Raw genomic sequence first — 20377 nt, forward strand, 5'->3', positions numbered from 1 at the left:
GCTTCAAGTGCTCCCTAAAGACTCTACTGTTCAGGGATGCATACAACCTACGCTAACCTTTCTTTATACCAGTTCCTCTCCTCCATTGCTATCCCCTGAACCCCCTTAGTATATAAGCCTAAGAGTCCAGCTGTTTGTAGATCACCTTCTTAAGAGCTGACTACAACAGTGCAACTCTTGGCAGGGCCCTCTACCCATTTGATTCCTATAATTGTTTTGTTGTACTCCGCCTTTGTTTATAGCGCTGCGGAATCTGTTGGCGCTCTACAAATAACCGATAATAATAATAATAAATAAATATATATTTATATGCTTATATAAATATGGGGCAAAACCACAGGGGGTGCAGAGGTTCCAACTGTGACTGAGCCCCTGAATGTGGGGGCCCAGCTTAAAAAAAAAAAAAATTCCCAATAAAAAAACGTTGACCTGCCACTGCCTGCACTGATATCATGTGAGTGTGACATGATGCCTTACTAGTGTCTCTGACTACAGGGGTTAGTGTTTCTGTTTTACCCATTGGTGTGTATGTGTGTATGTATGTATGTGACTGTGTGTGTATTTATGCATATATGTGTGTGTGTGTGTGTGTATGTTTGTGGAACCAGCAAATTACAGACCTTGTTACTACAGCATGGAGGGCGGGGGGTAAACAGTGTCACAATACAGCACCACTATATACAGTACGGGGGGGTGCTGGACCATGTCACAGACTACTGTGGTGACTCTATAAAGTACTGGGGTGGGTAGGGTCAGGCTAGCTATCTCAACGGCAGATTACAGACTGTGTCACTAACTCACTATATACAGTATTGGTGGGTTAAACAGTGTCACTATATACAGTAATAGGGGGTCAGACCATCTCACAGATTGTAGGCACAGGGTACCTCCTTTTGCAGACATGTATTCTGATTCACATTTTTTTTCTGTGTTAAATGTAAAAAAAAAAAAAAAGATATATATCAAATTCACCTTTTTTTGTATTTATGTGTTTATATGTGTATATACAAATATTAACAAATAAATATATATGTATATATTCATAGACATATATATTTATAATTTGCTGCCCATTGCTATGCGACTTACCCCCTTTGCTGTGCTAATTCTCATGCCTTGTCTCACGGCATGAGAACGAGGCTCCCATTGGAGCCAATAGAAGCACGCTTTATTGAGCGCAAAGCTTCCATGCAATGCGAACACAAAATCGCGTTCGCATTGTGGTCCACTTAAAATACCAGCACACAATTGCGTGCCCTGGTATTATGAGTGGATCGCAAATATTGCGCTCATGAAAGCGCAATTTTGCGCTACACTCGTAATCTGACCCTCCATGTTGAAATCTCAAAGTGTTTAAGTCCATTTTAAAAATACACATTCCTAGTTTGCTTAAAGAGATTTCCCTTGTTTGTTATCTATGTCCTAAACTGATATTGCTTAAGAAAAATATTGCATAATGAAAAAAACAGAAGTGAGTGACACAATGATATTGATATGTGTACATTGGTGTATATAAGTGCCAGATGAGTACTTATAATCTAAATTTAGATCATTAAGAAATGTTACATTGGACAGCAAGTGCTTATAAGTAGATATTGTGCCAGTACGGTACTAGAATATTACAGTGAAGTTACACAAGTATCCCATGATTATCTGGCTCACAACACAAACTTTAGATTGATGCATAGGGGGAAAAATATTTATATTGACTATGCAGTGTTCTTTAAAAACCTGAAACAGTAAATAAACCAAAAGACAAATAAAATACATTAAATGCTGACTTTAAATGGTGTCTAATTCATATTCTTAATTTAAAGGGATATAATAATGTAATACATTATCTGCCCTCTCTCCACCCACCTCCATGAATCTCCTACCAAGCTCCTCTCACTCCCAGCCTAACTCTGCCCTGATAATACTCCCCTGGACCTCCATGACTAAGCCACCAGCTTCCCCATCCCGGACAGTCTACGCAAAATGTTGGTAGGTATGAGATTGCTGCAGTTGTAAACACAAATGGATAAATATAAATTATATTTCTCCAACATAGGTGTGTCCGGTCCACGGCGTCATCCTTACTTGTGGGATATTCTCTTCCCCAACAGGAAATGGCAAAGAGCCCAGCAAAGCTGGTCACATGATCCCTCCTAGGCTCCGCCTACCCCAGTCATTCTCTTTGCCGTTGTACAGGCAACATCTCCACGGAGATGGCTTAGAGTTTTTTAGTGTTTAACTGTAGTTTTTATTATTCAATCAAGAGTTTGTTATTTTGAAATAGTGCTGGTATGTACTATTTACTCAGAAACAGAAAAGAGATGAAGATTTCTGTTTGTATGAGGAAAATGATTTTAGCAACCGTCACTAAAATCCATGGCTGTTCCACACAGGACTGTTGAGAGCAATTAACTTCAGTTGGGGGAACAGTGTGCAGTCTCTTGCTGCTTGAGGTATGACACATTCTAACAAGACGATGTAATGCTGGAAGCTGTCATTTTCCCTATGGGATCCGGTAAGCCATGTTTATTACGATCGTAAATAAGGGCTTCACAAGGGCTTATTAAAACTGTAGACTTTTTCTGGGCTAAATCGATTCATTATTAACACATATTTAGCCTTGAGGAATCATTTTATCTGGGTATTTTGATATAATAATATCGGCAGGCACTGTTTTAGACACCTTATTCTTAGGGGCTTTCCCAAAGCATAAGCAGAGCCTCATTTTCGCGCCGGTGTGGCGCACTTGTTTTTGAGAGGCATGGCATGCAGTCGCATGTGAGAGGAGCTCTGATACTTAGAAAAGACTTTCTGAAGGCGTCATTTGGTATCGTATTCCCCTTTGGGCTTGGTTGGGTCTCAGCAAAGCAGATACCAGGGACTGTAAAGGGGTTAAAGTTCAAAACGGCTCCGGTTCCGTTATTTTAAGGGTTAAAGCTTGCAAATTTGGTGTGCAATATTTTTAAGGCTTTAAGACACTGTGGTGAAAATTTGGTGAATTTTGAACAATTCCTTCATGTTTTTTCGCAATTGCAGTAATAAAGTGTGTTCAGTTTAAAATTTAAAGTGACAGTAACGGTTTTATTTTAAAACGTTTTTTGTACTTTGTTATCAAGTTTATGCCTGTTTAACATGTCTGAACTACCAGATAGACTGTGTTCTGAATGTGGGGAAGCCAGAATTCCTATTCATTTAAATAAATGTGATTTATGTGATAATGATAATGATGCCCAAGATGATTCCTCAAGTGAGGGGAGTAAGCATGGTACTGCATCATTCCCTCCTTCGTCTACACGAGTCTTGCCCACTCAGGAGGCCCCTAGTACATCTAGCGCGCCAATACTCCTTACTATGCAACAATTAACGGCTGTAATGGATAATTCTGTCAAAAACATTTTAGCCAAAATGAACACTTATCAGCGTAAGCGCGGCTGCTCTGTTTTAGATACTGAAGAGCATGACGACGCTGATAATAATATTTCTGAAGGGCCCCTAACCCAGTCTGATGGGGCCAGGGAGGTTTTGTCTGAGGGAGAAATTACTGATTCAGGGAACATTTCTCAACAGGCTGAACCTGATGTGATTGCATTTAAATTTAAGTTGGAACATCTCCGCATTCTGCTTAAGGAGGTATTATCCACTCTGGATGATTGTGACAAGTTGGTCATCCCAGAGAAACTTTGTAAAATGGACAAGTTCCTAGAGGTGCCGGGGCTCCCAGAAGCTTTTCCTATACCCAAGCGGGTGGCGGACATTGTTAATAAAGAATGGGAAAGGCCCGGTATTCCTTTCGTCCCTCCCCCCATATTTAAAAAATTGTTTCCTATGGTCGACCCCAGAAAGGACTTATGGCAGACAGTCCCCAAGGTCGAGGGAGCGGTTTCCACTTTAAACAAACGCACCACTATACCCATAGAGGATAGTTGTGCTTTCAAAGATCCTATGGATAAAAAATTAGAAGGTTTGCTTAAAAAGATGTTTGTTCAGCAAGGTTACCTTCTACAACCAATTTCATGCATTGTCCCTGTCGCTACAGCCGCATGTTTCTGGTTCGATGATCTGATAAGAGCGGTCGATAGTGATTCTCCTCCTTTGGAGGAGATTATGGACAGAATCAATGCTCTCAAATTGGCTAATTCTTTCACCCTAGACGCCACTTTGCAATTGGCTAGGTTAGCGGCTAAGAATTCTGGGTTTGCTATCGTGGCGCGCAGAGCGCTTTGGTTGAAATCTTGGTCGGCTGATGCGTCTTCCAAGAACAAGCTACTTAACATTCCTTTCAAGGGGAAAACGCTGTTTGGCCCTGACTTGAAAGAGATTATCTCTGATATCACTGGGGGTAAGGGCCACGCCCTTCCTCAGGATCGGCCTTTCAAGGCAAAAAATAAACCTAATTTTCGTCCCTTTCGTAGAAACGGACCAGCCCAAGGTGCTACGTCCTCTAAGCAAGAGGGTAATACTTCTCAAGCCAAGCCAGCTTGGAGACCAATGCAAGGCTGGAACAAGGGAAAGCAGGCCAAGAAACCTGCCACTGCTACCAAGACAGCATGAAATGTTGGCCCCCGATCCGGGACCGGATCTGGTGGGGGGCAGACTCTCTCTCTTCGCTCAGGCTTGGGCAAGAGATGTTCTGGATCCTTGGGCGCTAGAAATAGTCTCCCAAGGTTATCTTCTGGAATTCAAGGGACTTCCCCCAAGGGGGAGGTTCCACAGGTCTCAGTTGTCTTCAGACCACATAAAAAGACAGGCATTCTTACATTGTGTAGAAGACCTGTTAAAAATGGGAGTGATTCATCCTGTTCCATTAAGAGAACAAGGGATGGGGTTCTACTCCAATCTGTTCATAGTTCCCAAAAAAGAGGGAACGTTCAGACCAATCTTAGATCTCAAGATCTTAAACAAGTTTCTCAAGGTTCCATCGTTCAAGATGGAAACCATTCGAACTATTCTTCCTTCCATCCAGGAAGGTCAATTCATGACCACGGTGGATTTAAAGGATGCGTATCTACATATTCCTATCCACAAGGAACATCATCGGTTCCTAAGGTTCGCATTCCTGGACAAACATTACCAGTTCGTGGCGCTTCCTTTCGGATTAGCCACTGCTCCAAGGATTTTCACAAAGGTACTAGGGTCCCTTCTAGCTGTGCTAAGACCAAGGGGCATTGCTGTAGTACCTTACTTGGACGACATTCTGATTCAAGCGTCGTCCCTTCCTCAAGCAAAGGCTCACACGGACATTGTCCTGGCCTTTCTCAGATCTCACGGGTGGAAAGTGAACGTGGAAAAGAGTTCTCTATCCCCGTCAACAAGGGTTCCCTTCTTGGGAACAATAATAGACTCCTTAGAAATGAGGATTTTTCTGACAGAGGCCAGAAAAACAAAGCTTCTAGACTCTTGTCGGATACTTCATTCCGTTCCTCTTCCTTCCATAGCTCAGTGCATGGAAGTGATCGGGTTGATGGTAGCGGCAATGGACATAGTTCCTTTTGCGCGCATTCATCTAAGACCATTACAACTGTGCATGCTCAGTCAGTGGAATGGGGACTATACAGACTTGTCTCCGAAGATACAAGTAAATCAGAGGACCAGAGACTCACTCCGTTGGTGGCTGTCCCTGGACAACCTGTCACAAGGGATGACATTCCGCAGACCAGAGTGGGTCATTGTCACGACCGACGCCAGTCTGATGGGCTGGGGCGCGGTCTGGGGATCCCTGAAAGCTCAGGGTCTTTGGTCTCGGGAAGAATCTCTTCTACCGATAAATATTCTGGAACTGAGAGCGATATTCAATGCTCTCAAGGCTTGGCCTCAGCTAGCGAGGGCCAAGTTCATACGGTTTCAATCAGACAACATGACAACTGTTGCGTACATCAACCATCAGGGGGGAACAAGGAGTTCCCTAGCGATGGAAGAAGTGACCAAAATCATTCTATGGGCGGAGTCTCACTCCTGCCACCTGTCTGCTATCCACATCCCAGGAGTGGAAAATTGGGAAGCGGATTTTCTGAGTCGTCAGACATTGCATCCGGGGGAGTGGGAACTCCATCCGGAAATCTTTGCCCAAGTCACTCAGCTGTGGGGCGTTCCAGACATTGATCTGATGGCCTCTCGTCAGAACTTCAAAGTTCCTTGCTACGGGTCCAGATCCAGGGATCCCAAGGCGGCTCTAGTGGATGCACTAGTAGCACCTTGGACCTTCAAACTAGCTTATGTGTTCCCGCCGTTTCCTCTCATCCCCAGGCTGGTAGCCAGGATCAATCAGGAGAGGGCGTCGGTGATCTTGATAGCTCCTGCGTGGCCACGCAGGACTTGGTATGCAGATCTGGTGAATATGTCATCGGCTCCACCTTGGAAGCTACCTTTGAGACGAGACCTTCTTGTTCAGGGTCCGTTCGAACATCCGAATCTGGTTTCACTCCAGCTGACTGCTTGGAGATTGAACGCTTGATTTTATCGAAGCGAGGGTTCTCAGATTCTGTTATTGATACTCTTGTTCAGGCCAGAAAGCCTGTAACTAGAAAGATTTACCACAAAATTTGGAAAAAATATATCTGTTGGTGTGAATCTAAAGGATTCTCTTGGGACAAGGTTAAGATTCCTAGGATTCTATCCTTCCTTCAAGAAGGATTGGAAAAAGGATTATCTGCAAGTTCCCTGAAGGGACAGATTTCTGCCTTGTCGGTGTTACTTCACAAAAGACTGGCTGCTGTGCCAGATGTTCAAGCCTTTGTTCAGGCTCTGGTTAGAATTAAGCCTGTTTACAAACCTTTGACTCCTCCTTGGAGTCTCAATTTAGTTCTTTCAGTTCTTCAGGGGGTTCCGTTTGAACCCTTGCATTCCGTTGATATTAAGTTATTATCTTGGAAAGTTTTGTTTTTAGTTGCAATTTCTTCTGCTAGAAGAGTTTCAGAATTATCTGCTCTGCAGTGTTTTCCTCCTTATCTGGTGTTCCATGCAGATAAGGTGGTTTTACGTACTAAACCTGGTTTTCTTCCAAAAGTTGTTTCTAACAAAAACATTAACCAGGAGATTATCGTACCTTCTCTGTGTCCGAAACCAGTTTCAAAGAAGGAACGTTTGTTGCACAATTTGGATGTGGTTCGCGCTCTAAAATTCTATTTAGATGCTACAAAGGATTTTAGACAAACATCTTCCTTGTTTGTTGTTTATTCTGGTAAAAGGAGAGGTCAAAAAGCAACTTCTACCTCTCTCTCTTTTTGGATTAAAAGCATCATCAGATTGGCTTACGAGACTGCCGGACGGCAGCCTCCCGAAAGAATCACAGCTCATTCCACTAGGGCTGTGGCTTCCACATGGGCCTTCAAGAACGAGGCTTCTGTTGATCAGATATGTAGGGCAGCGACTTGGTCTTCACTGCACACTTTTACCAAATTTTACAAGTTTGATACTTTTGCTTCTTCTGAGGCTATTTTTGGGAGAAAGGTTTTGCAAGCCGTGGTGCCTTCCATTTAGGTGACCTGATTTGCTCCCTCCCTTCATCCGTGTCCTAAAGCTTTGGTATTGGTTCCCACAAGTAAGGATGACGCCGTGGACCGGACACACCTATGTTGGAGAAAACAGAATTTATGTTTACCTGATAAATTACTTTCTCCAACGGTGTGTCCGGTCCACGGCCCGCCCTGGTTTTTTTAATCAGGTCTGATAATTTATTTTCTTTAACTACAGTCACCACGGTACCATATGGTTTCTCCTATGCAAATATTCCTCCTTAACGTCGGTCGAATGACTGGGGTAGGCGGAGCCTAGGAGGGATCATGTGACCAGCTTTGCTGGGCTCTTTGCCATTTCCTGTTGGGGAAGAGAATATCCCACAAGTAAGGATGACGCCGTGGACCGGACACACCGTTGGAGAAAGTAATTTATCAGGTAAACATAAATTCTGTTTTTTTTATGTTTTGACTTGGTGACTGCAGCCTATATTTGGAAACAATTAAAGGTTAAATGACCATTAAATACACGAGATTTGCACAATAAGCAAATACATAAAAAAGACAAAGCAATAACAATTACTTTGAACAATAACTAAGCAGCAGTGTTTTTCCTGACAAATTTCAAATTTGCCTTTAATTTCCCTGGCCCTTTATCATGTGACAGCCATTAGCCAATCACAGAAACAATTATTTACACACTGTGAACACATGCTCAGTAGGAGAAAGTGTGCGTATAAAAAGCTGGTGTGCACAATTTGATAATGGAAGTAAATTGGAACTTACTGTCCCTTTAATATAATAAAAACAGAGAGGCTGCAATAAACAGTAAATACCTTGAGATTTTTATATAAAATGTTTAGTTGATACAACTGTGCAATATCCTTTCATTATTTATTTTGCCCACTGTTCATGTAATTTAGCTCTGAAAGTTGAGGATTTTCTAATCCTCAGAACTTGAGTTGCACCCTGCTTCTTGAGGCTACATATATTTTCTTAATTGGCTTTAACTGGTTGTTGTCTGTAGGCGCCTTCCTTAACTCACCTTATTCTTGTAATTGATAGCGCAGAGAGCGATATTAGTGCACTTATTATGCATGTATTACAAATTGTAAGTTAAGTGTTGCGTTTGAGCATTATCCAAAATACATTGGATATAAAAAGTCTACACACACTTACAAAATTGTGGGGTTTTGAAATGTAAAGACATTAAAGATATTGCATAGTCAAAGTAAATACACGATAGACATAATAATGCTTTCAAATCAAAGATTAGTATAAGAATAATATGCAGATGTGTTTATAAAAGTATGAAAGCTTTTTTTTTTTTAAATATTTTTTTTTTAAGGAAAATGTTTTAGTCTCAAAAAGAATGTGTGCCACCATGTTGTAACCTAAGTTACCCTAGGTTTAAAAGCTGTTATCTCCTCTGCTGAAATCAGTTTGCAACTGTTAAATAAGTCACTAACGGCTAGATTTAGAGTTTTGTCGGTAACGACCCACGTAGCTAACGCTGGCTTTTTTCTGGCCGCACCTTTAAAATAACTCTGGTATTGAGAGTCCACAGAATGGCTGCGTTAGGCTCCAAAAAAGGAGCGTAGAGCATTTTTAACGCAACTGCAACTCTCGATACCAGAGTTGCTTATGGACGCGGCCAGCCTCAAAAACGTGCTCGTGCACGATTCCCCCATAGGAAACAATGGGGCTGTTTGAGCTGAAAAAAAACCTAACACCTGCAAAAAAGCTGCGTTCAGCTCCTAACGCAGCCCCATTGTTTGCTATGGGGAAACACTTCCTACGTCTGCACCTAACACCCCTAACCTTACACTTATTAACCCCTATTCTGCCGCCCCCGCTATCGCTGACCCCTGCATATTATTTTTAACCCCTAATCTGCCGCTCCGTAAACCGCCGCTACTTACATTATCCTTATGTACCCCTAATCTGCTGCCCCTAACACCGCCGACCCCTATATTATATTTATTAACCCCTAATCTGCCCCCCACAACGTCGCCTCCACCTGCCTACACTTATTAACCCCTAATCCGCCTCACTAACCCTATAATAAATAGTATTAACCCCTAATCTGCCCTCCCTAACATCGCCGACACCTAACTTCAAACATTAACCCCTAATCTGCCGACTCACCGCTATTCTAATAAATGTATTAACCCCTAAAGCTAAGTCTAACCCTAACACTAACACCCCCCTAACTTAAATATAATTTAAATCTAACGAAATAAATTAACTCTTATTAAATAAATTATTCCTATTTAAAGCTAAATACTTACCTGTAAAATAAATCCTAATATAGCTACAATATAAATTATAATTATATTATAGCTATTTTAGGATTAATATTTATTTTACAGGTAACTTTGTATTTATTTTAACCAGGTACAATAGCTATTAAATAGTTAAGAACTATTTAATAGCTAAAATAGTTAAAATAATTCCAAAATTACCTGTAAAATAAATCCTAACCTAAGTTACAACTAAACCTAACACTATACTATCATTAAATTAATTAAATAAAATACCTACAATTAAATACAATTAAACCTAACACTACACTATCAATAAATTAATTAAATACAATATGTACAAATAACTACAATGAAATAAACTAACTAAAGTACAAAAAATAAAAAAGAACTAAGTTACAAAAAATAAAAAAATCTTTACAAACATAAGAAAAATATTACAACAATTTTAAACTAATTACACCTACTCTAAGCCCCCTAAGAAAATAACAAAGACCCCCAAAATAAAAAATGCCCTACCCTATTCTAAATTACTAAAGTTCAAAGCTCTTTTACCTTACCAGCCCTGAACAGGGCCCTTTGCGGGGCATGCCCCAAGAAGTTCAGCTCTTTTGCCTGTAAAAAAAAACATACAATACCCCCCCACCCAACATTACAACCCACCACCCACATACCCCTAATCTAACCCAAACCCCCCTTAAATAAACCTAACACTAAGCCCCTGAAGACCTTCCTACCTTGTCTTCACCATGCCAGGTATGACCGTCCGTTCCAGGCTCCGATATCTTCATCTAAGCCCAAGCGGGGGCTAGACATCCATCATCCGACGGCTGAAGAAGTCCAGAAGAGGCTCCAAAGTCTTCATCCTATCCGGGAAGAAGAGTAGATCCGGACCGGCAACCATCATCTTCCAAGCGGCATCTTCTATCTTCATCCGATGAGGACCGGCTCCATCCTGAAGACCTCCACCGCGGACCCATCTTCATCCGGCGACGTCCAACTGAAGAATGACGGTTCCTTTAAGGGACGTCATCCAAGATGGCGTCCCTCGAATTCCGATTGGCTGATAGGATTCTATCAACCAATCGGAATTAAGGTAGGAAAATTCTGATTGGCTGATGGAATCAGCCAATCAGAATCAAGTTCAATCCGATTGGCTGATCCGATCAGCCAATCAGATTGAGCTTGCATTCTATTGGCTGATCGGAACAGCCAATAGAATGCGAGCTCAATCTGATTGGCTGATCGGATCAGCCAATCGGATTGAACTTGATTCTGATTGGCTGATTCCATCAGCCAATCAGAATTTTCAGAACAGAACCTGTTTTTGTTTTTTTTTCTAAATGATGATCCCGTTGTTTAGACAGCCAATTGACTTCTTGGCCATTAGGCGGCCGTCAATTGACAAAAGCATTTTCTGGGACAATATGCGCATGCGTCAGTTGTTTTTGTTCACAGTGGCAAGGCGAGCGCGGCCTCGTTTCGAGCATGCGCATTACAAATGTTCTTTTTTATGCAGTGTTATGTAACAGCATTTCAACTACAAGCTGAAACATTATACAAGTCTGCATGCGCATTGATGAGAGTCAGCGAATGATGAAGTTTTGAATATTCTCTGTGCACGAGTCTAGTAGACACATATAGAGCGGGTGGGACCGCTCTATACGTCACTATATCAGAAAACAGGAAATAACTAATGGGAGGAGATTCAAAGGGAACGGTAAGGAAAACACAAAGTATAAAATTATATAAATAACAAATAATTTTAAAAAAAAATAGCGACTCTATCTTTAATATGCCTACAAATATAATACTGAAATAAGAAGGCTCGAACTTAACCTTCACTTTAAGGAAGTTTGCAATGAAATCTTACGAGATTTCAGTGAAATCTCATGAGATCACAGCAAAGCAAAACATGACCTCAGCACTGCTGATGCTGTTTGGCTATTGTTTTTTTTAACTTGCAGATGGACAACATCTGAAGTATAACTTTTGACAGATCAATTATTCTGGTGTCCTGAAGAAATTTTGAGGTAAAATATCTTCCCTTTTTTAGATATTGATGTTCAGGTGATAATTTCATGTCAGTTTTCTACAGTTATGCAACATCACTTTCCGAGGGATTTAGCATATGATTATTATGTCCCTTTAATTTTAAATTACATGTTTCATTATATGAAGTTAAAAAATGGTTATTTGTTGGAAATAAAGAGTGGGGGGAAAAATCCTAAAAAAAATTTACTAGGAACATGCTACAAGCCCCCCAACATTAGTGACCTGGAGGAAACTCAACTACTAATGCAAATAGGTAAGGCTGCTAATAACAGTGCTGTAATCATGGGAGATTTTAACTACCCTGATATAAACTGGGACAATGAAACTAGTAATTCAGTTAAGGGGGATGGATTTTTAAATGTTCTCAGGGATAACTTCTTGTCACAATTAATAGAGGAGCCAACTAGGAGTAACGCTATATTGGATTTAGTGCTATCAAACAATACAGATATAATATCAAACATAGAAGTCAAAGAACATTTGGGTAGCAGTCATCTTAACATGGTCACATTTGAAATCTCTTTTCATAAGCAATGTCTTAAAGGTTTAACTGAGACTTTTAATTTTAAGAAAACAAAATTCAACGATTTAAGGAAATCATTAAATAACATTAATTGGGACAAAGTATTCTCTAATAAAAATACAGAGGATAAATTGATAACATTTAAAACGTTGTTAAATAAATATACATGTCAACAAATACCACCATATGGTTATAAAAATAAAAAATCCAAGCCAATGTGGCTAAATAAAAATGTGTTAAGAGAAATTAGGAAAAAACGTAAGGCATTTAAATTATTCAAAGAAAATAGTACAGACTCAGCATTCCATATTTATAAGGAATGTACCAAAGCATGCAAAAAAGCAAATAATCCAAAATTAAAAATTAATTGCAAAGGATTCTAAGTCTAACCCTAAAAGGTTCTTTAAGTACATAAATAGCAAAAACTGAGCTCACAGCCAGAGCAGCTTCCCCCACCTAGAGATCCTCTATTCACACGTCAGCAATGACTAATCCGGCAATTACCGCATGGCCTCAGGCAATGACTACCATGGGGGGATATTTAATATGTTGTCTGAATATATATATATACTAGTCCTAAACTCTCCCTTTCTTTTGCTCTCCCCCTCTCTTTTGCTGTCTCTCTCCCGGTCTTTTGATCTCTCTATCCCCCCTATTTTGCTCTCTCTATCCCCCCTCTTTTGCTCTCTCTCTCTCCCCCCTCTCTTTTTCTCTCTCTCTACCCCCTCTTTTGCTCTCTCTCACCTTTATTTTGCTCTCTTTCCCCCTATCTTTTGCTGTCTCTCTCCCCCTCTCTTTTGCTTTCTCTCCCCCCTCTTATGCTCTCTCTCACCCTCTCTTTTGCTCTCTCTCTCTGTCTCTCCCCTCTCTTTCCCTCCTCTCTTTTGTGCTCTCTCTCCCATCTCTTTTGCTCTCTCTCTCCTCCCTCTCTCCCCCCTCTTTTGCGCTCTCTTTCTCTCCCCTCTTTTGCTCTCTCTCCCCACTCTTTTGCTCTCCCTCCCCTCTCTTTTGCTCTCTCTCCCCTTTCTCCACCCTCTCTTTTGCTCTCTCTATCTCCCCTCTTTTGTTTTCTCCCCTTTATTTTGCTCTCCCTCCCCCCTATATCTTTGCTCTCTTTTGCTCCCTCTATCCCCCCCTTTTTTATGAGCTCTTTCTCTCTCCGCCCATGTCGTGCCTAGCCCCGCCCACACAACGGTCGGCCCCGCCCACATCACGCCAGCCCCACCCAATCACACATGGTCGTCCCAGATGCCAGCCAGGTCAGTCTTCTTGAAGGCCGTGTGTTTGTCCTTGCACCGTTTCTACTGCGCATGACAACTTCGGACAAACACACTTGGCCTTTTATATAATAGGATATATATATATATATATTAATTTGAGTATCTTACACTTACATGAAGATTAGGCACAATTTCTATATTTGAGATCTAATTTCTCATGTCAGTTGGTAACCTGAGTTCAAACATCCCATGTGTATTTAGATCTCAGCAGGAATAATTTATCATGTAGATGGTAAATTACAATTCTTTGAGCATGTTTGAATATTCAACCATTCCCACAGATGGACCGTCTATAACTCACAGGGGGCCTGTGAGTTCATTATCCATCTTGGGCAGGAAGCCCATATATAGGCATACACTTCTGAGGCTCCATCATGTTAATAATTACTTTAAAGTAACTGTCTGATCTAAGATTTGCAATACACAACTATACAGATGACCATCTTTTTGAAGTAATTTGTCTTTCTTTGAAATGACTGCTTGAACTTAAAGGGACAGTCAAGGCCAAAAAAAACTTTTATTTTTCAAATAGGGCATGTAATTTTAAACAACTTTCCAATTTACTTTTATCAACAATTTTGCTTTGTTCTCTTGGTATTCTAGTTGAGAGCAAACCTAGGAAGGCTCCTATGATAATTTCTAAGCCCTTGAAGGCCGCCTCTAATCACATGTTTTTGTATTTGCTTTTCACAACAGGGGAGAGTAGTTCAGGTAAACCATATAGATAACATTGTAATCATGCCCGTGGGTTGTGGCAGACACTGCACTAATTGGCTAAACTCCAAGTCAATTGATAATAACTAAAAGTCATGTGATTAGGGGCGGTCAGAAGATGCTTAGATACAAGTTAGTCACAGAAGTAAAAAGTGTATTAATATAACAGTGTTGGTTATGCAAAACTGGGCAATGGGTAATAAAGGGATTATCTATCTTTTTAAACAACAAAAATTCTGGTGTTGACTGTCCCTTTAACTAGACCAAATGTCTTTTCTTTGTTCTCACCTGGATGCATTGTAATTTTGCATATTGAGTGGGGGAGGATTGCATTGTGGTCAGTCAAGCATTTCATGTCTTACAAATAAATGAATCATTTGGTGTTAACAGCCATATATATATATATTAACTAATATATATACATATTTTATTTAATAATCTTCACAGATACCTTGACAACGGCTGCTTTGTAAACTTTGATAAATGAAAGAGCCCCTGTTTTTAATAGTATTTTTAAAAAACGGGCTTTCATTCACCAAAGTTTACCTTCACTTTAAAGAAAAAAATTGGGTTTAGTATCCCTTTAAGGAATGTATGTTTATATAATTAGTTGCCTTTTTTTGAGTTTGTAAATTTCACTTTTTCTCTAGAGAAAACAATTAATTCATTTGTTCTCTGTGTATCTGTAGTTCTGCTATTTAAAATCCCTGGGTTAGAAATATTTCCAGTTTATTCCCAGAGGAGTGTTATAATAGGAAGCAGAAGAGTGCGTTTTTCTGTGCAACACACAACAGAGCTAATGAGTGGGGCCCCAGTACCAGAGCATTAGCAGCAGGGCCTTAATCCAATGGTGGTTTACTTGGGGTCTAACAAAGGTGTCAGCAGCACACATAATAGCTGGAGGTTGGGTTTGGAGGTGCATAGTACCCCTCAGTACCCCATAGAACCAGCACTGCCTCTACCAGTACCTGTAAGTACTACATAAGTTTGTACATTTTAATGTAAACTGACACCAAAAAAGTAGCTTCTCGCAGCCACCTCTGAAACAGATCTCGCCTTTCCCTGGCAGTGAGGGGGAGGGAGGAGGAGTCTGAGGAGGCGACCTAAATCTCTCACAGAAAAATCTCCCCAAGAGCTCCAGTGCAGCCGCCTCACTGAGTTTACTCAAAAACAGCTGGGAGAATGCAAACAGGCGGAGGGAGCGTACGGCAAGCGCTGGGCACAAGCAGCATGCCCAGTAGTGTGGCACAGCAGTATTGCCAGTAGTGTGCCACTGCCTCATCTGCAAACAGGCACCATGGATCCCTGCGCTCTGGTTACAAAAAGGTACGTGCTTGATGGCAATAAAGGTGACTAAAAAACCCCATGTAACATACAGTATGTTCTATCAACGCTTCCCGTCTGCCTGACGCTGCCGTGGGAAGTTTCTCATAGCTTAAAACAATGTTGTTTATAATTCAGTCAGTATACTTCTTTATTGACAGTAAAATGGTGTCAGATCAGGTTTACATAAAGTGTGTGGGACTGAATGCAAGTTGAAGACATTAACATTCAACAACCTAATTATTTTCTTGCTACAAATTCTAACATTGGTGGCTTCAACGTGTAGCTGCCATAGTTATCTGTGTAGCTATTCAGGTCTGAGGAACTAGAATTTATTTCCCAAAAAGTTTCCTATAAAACTTCTCTCGTGTAAACTCAGCCATGTAGCTATGATTTACTAACCTGGGGAAATCAGTTACTATTCCAGAGAGAAAAACATCAGTTTAATTCGTGGAATATTTTGTCAGTCGGGTGGCAGCAGTGTACTGTAGTGCTCAGCAATATCATAACATTATGTTATTAATAATTATTCAAATATCCAAATCACAAACCTATTGCAGAATTTAACATCTTTTGGTTTGCTTTAAGAATGGAGAATTGCAATTTTAGAACTCTTATATATATATATATAGGAAAAAAACTAAATAATTTCTGGTCATTTTTTTTAATATATATATATATATATATATATATATATATAATCCAATTGCATGTGCACTCTCAGCAACTAATAGCAACTGCCAGGGTGCTTTTTAATTGCAATATATAATTTCTGGTCTTCCACAAAATTATTTTTCTTTATTTAATTGGGACGGCACAATGCCCCTTCCTCATATATAAAGTATTTTTTTTATACTGTATAATGTTTAATACTTTTGTATACACAGTACCAAATCACAAACCAATTGCAGAATTTAACATCTTTTGGTTTGCTTTAAGAATGGAGAATTGCAATTTTAGAACTCTGATATATATATAGGAAAAAAACTAAATTTTATATATATATAATCCAATTGCATGTGCACTCTCAGCAACTAATAACAACTGCCAGGGTGCTTTTTAATTGCAATATCATATAATTTCTGGTCTTCCACAAAATTATGTTTCTTTATTTAATTGGGACAGCACAATGCCCCTTCCTCATATATAAAGTATTTTTTATATATAATTTTAATACTTTTGTATACACAGTACCTTCAGAACTATAGTACAGTTATGTGTTAAATAAATATAGACTATTTGCAAGGTGTTTACTGTCCCTTTAAAGTAAATTTATAGCTATCAGGAATGTATTATTTGAATATACATAGAATACACATAAAACCACTATACTTTGTTTTATAACAAAGTTTTTCTTTAATGATTTAAGTAGAACATACAATTTTTGCTCAACTTTCCTTTTGACTGCTATTATCAATTTTGCTTCATTCCATTGTATCCTTTGTTGAAGTGGAGGGGCTATCTGGACACATTGGTAAACCAATGACAAGAGGCATATATGTGCAACCACCAATCAGCAGCTAGCTTTCAGCTCCTGAGCCTACCTAGGTAATGCTTTTCTACAAAGGATAACACGAGAACGAAGAAAATTAGATAGAATTAAATTGGAAAGTTGTTTAAAATTAATGAAGGAAAATGTTTGGGTTTTATGTCCCTCTAATTGTTAAAAATATCATTTTTATTATCACTGTATTGCTGTATATCCTCGGCCCATTGCTGTTCGGATTTTGAAGTCCAGTGACGTAGTGAGTGGGAGGCAGCAAATCACACACTAATACACATGCACAGAGTCTATTACATTAACTATTACATGCCCATATATCTATAATCATAATAGTTCAATATACTGTACTTAATATCATTTTAATATAATTAAAATTTCTGCAACACAAATGATTCCCTACTTTCAATTATAAACTGTGATTCATAGATAGAGTTGGAAATCACAGTTTACACCTACGTAATAGGGAAACCCTTAGGCCAATAGTTTGATGATAGAAGAAAAATGTAAAGTCTCTTAAAATGTTGTGCTCTTTTTGAGACATGAAAGTTCAGGTTTGACTTTCATGTACCTGTTAATTATACCTGCCAATGAAACATGCATTTTGTAGCTGTGATCAGTATCCCAGACCGTCTATTATCTTAAAAAAGTCAAAAGGTTTACCCCCTAACATACTGTTGTTGCTTTTTCTGCGTCAGTGAATGTTTGGGAACTTGTAACAAGAGCATTAAGGAAGAGGCTGTTTCTTTTAACAATAATGAGATGAATTCAGTTTGTTCTGCATCTGACATTTCCCTGTTTGTTAAATTTGTAAGGTTAGAGGTACGTCAGCTTCTGGGTAGATTAGTCAGTAAAACTGTAGCCAGAGAGAATTTACAATAGTATAGGTATCATCACTTCAGTACGTTTTGGAGTTTCAACAGCTATTTTTTAATCACATGCAATATGTGCATGGAAAAGCAGTGTTTAAAGTTAAACCTACAGTATCTCACAAAAGTGAGTACACCCCTCACATTTTTGTAAATATTTTATTATATCTTTTCATGTGACAACACTGAAGAAATGACACTTTTGCTAGACTGTAAAGTAGTGAGTGTACAGCCTGTATAACAGTGTAAATTTGTTGTCCACTCAAAATAACTCAACACACATCCATTAATGTCTAAACCGTTGGCAACAAAAATGAGTACACCCCTAAGTGGAAATGTCCTAATTGGGCCCAAAGTGTCAATTTTTTGTGTGGCCACCACTATTTTCCAGCACTGCCTTAATCCTTTTGGGCATGGAGTTACCAGAGCTTCACAGGTTGCCACTGGAGTCCTCTTCCACTCCTCTATGACGACATCACGGAGCAGGTGGATGTAATAGACCTTGCGCTCCCCCACCTTCCGTGTGAGGATGCTCAATAGGGTTTAGGTCTGGAGACATGCTTGGCCAGTCCATCACCAAGGCAGTGGTCATCTTGGAGGTGTGTTTGTGGTCGTTATCATGTTGGAATACTGCCCTGTGGCCCAGTCTCTGAAAGGGGGGGATCATGCTCTGCTTCAGTATGTCAAAGTACATGTTGGTATTCATGGTTCGCTAAAAGGACTGTAGCACCCCAGTGCCGGCAGCACTCATGCAGGCCCAGACCATGACACTCCCACCACCATGCTTGACTGTAGGCAAGACACACTTGTCTTTGTACTCCTCACCTGGTTGCCGCCACACACGCTTGACACCATCTGAACCAAATAAATTTATCTTAGTCTCATCGGACCACAGGACATGGTTTCAGTAATCCATGTCCTTAGTCTGCTTGTCTTCAGCAAACTGTTTGCAGGCTTTCTTGTGCATCATCTTTAGAAGAGGCTTCCTTCTTGGACGACAGCCATGCACACCAATTTGATGCAGTGTGCAGCGTATGGTCTGAGCACTGACAGGCTGGCCCCCCACCCCTTCAACCTCTACAGCAATGTTGGCAGCACTCATACCTCTATTTCCCAAAGACAACCTCTGGATATGATGCTGAGCACGTGCACTCAACTTCTTTGGTCGACCATGGCGAGGCCTGTTCTGAGTGGAACCTGTCCTGTGAAACCGCTGTATGGTCTTGCCCACCGTGCTGCAGCTCAGTTTCAGGGTCTTGGCAATCTTCTTATAGCCTAGGCCATCTTTATGCAGACCAACAATTCTTTTTTTCAGATCCTTAGAGAGTTCTTTGCCATGAGGTGCCATGTTGAACTTCCAGTGTGTGTATATATATATATATATATATATATATATATATATATATATATATATATATATATATATATAGCCTGGGAGCCACTGGCTCCTATCATTTTACCCCTGGCTCCTAACTGTTTGGGTTATTCTCCATATATCTATATACAAATCCAACTGTCTGGCTCCCAAATATTCTTACTGGCTCCTAATTTGTAAACAGATTTGTCAAGCACTGTATATATATATATATATATATATATATATATATATATATATATATATATATATATATATATATATATATATATATATATATATAGATAGATGTTTTGGTTAAAAGAGATAATGTAAAGCTTTTTTATTTTGAAAGTATAGTTTGTTTAAACAGCTTACTTTTAAGACCAACAGAGAAAAAAATACTTTAAAGAAACACTAAATAAATGCTAGCTAGAATGATGCATTAAAAAAAAAAAAAAGATTAGTCTGAAAATAACATGTAGATGTATATTTTTTTAAAGTTTCATTAGCTGATTAAATATTGACAAAACAAGTGTAAAGTTTTAGTGTCTATAAAACAATGGGAGCTGCCATGTTGTAACTTAGGTTACCTTCTCTGCTGTGGCCAATGAGCGACAGTTATAAATAGGTAATTAGAGTGTGCAGCCAGTGGCTGCGCTTCTTTTTCTAACAGGAACTGAAAAGCTCACAATTTCAGAATGAAATTACAAGAAAATGGGACAAAATAAATAATGAAAGTATATTGCAGAGGTTTTTTTTTATATATATAATTTATCATTTTACATTAAAATGTTGTAATATGTTAAATCATTTTATTATTGCACTGTTGCTTATAACTGTGTGGTTGTCTGTCCATGGGTTAAACAGAGAGTTAAAGTCGTCTCCGGACTAGCAATGTACTACTGGGAGCTAGCTGAACACACCTGTGAGTCAATGACAAGAGGCATATATGTGTAACCACCATTCACCAGCTAGCTCCCAGTAGGGCATTGCTGCTTGTGAGGCTACATAGGTATGCTTTTTAACAAAGGATACCAAGAGAACAA

At 39.6% G+C, this 20377-nt stretch overlaps 1 protein-coding gene across 2 annotated transcripts in view; it reads left to right on the forward strand.

The window, feature by feature from the left end:
• Positions 1-15404: 15404 nt before the first annotated feature.
• The window catches only part of TLR5 (toll like receptor 5), a 248429-nt gene continuing 243456 nt past the window's right edge, over positions 15405-20377 (forward strand). For both annotated transcript variants that reach the window (XM_053712532.1, XM_053712531.1), the window contains exon 1: positions 15405-15607. In XM_053712532.1, coding sequence (XP_053568507.1) covers positions 15579-15607 — 29 coding nt within the window. In that variant the 5' untranslated portion in view covers positions 15405-15578. The remainder of the gene's footprint in view (positions 15608-20377) is intronic.

This window comes from Bombina bombina, chromosome 4 (assembly GCF_027579735.1).
Source record: "Bombina bombina isolate aBomBom1 chromosome 4, aBomBom1.pri, whole genome shotgun sequence".
In the NCBI taxonomy this organism is placed as follows: Eukaryota; Metazoa; Chordata; class Amphibia; order Anura; family Bombinatoridae; genus Bombina; species Bombina bombina.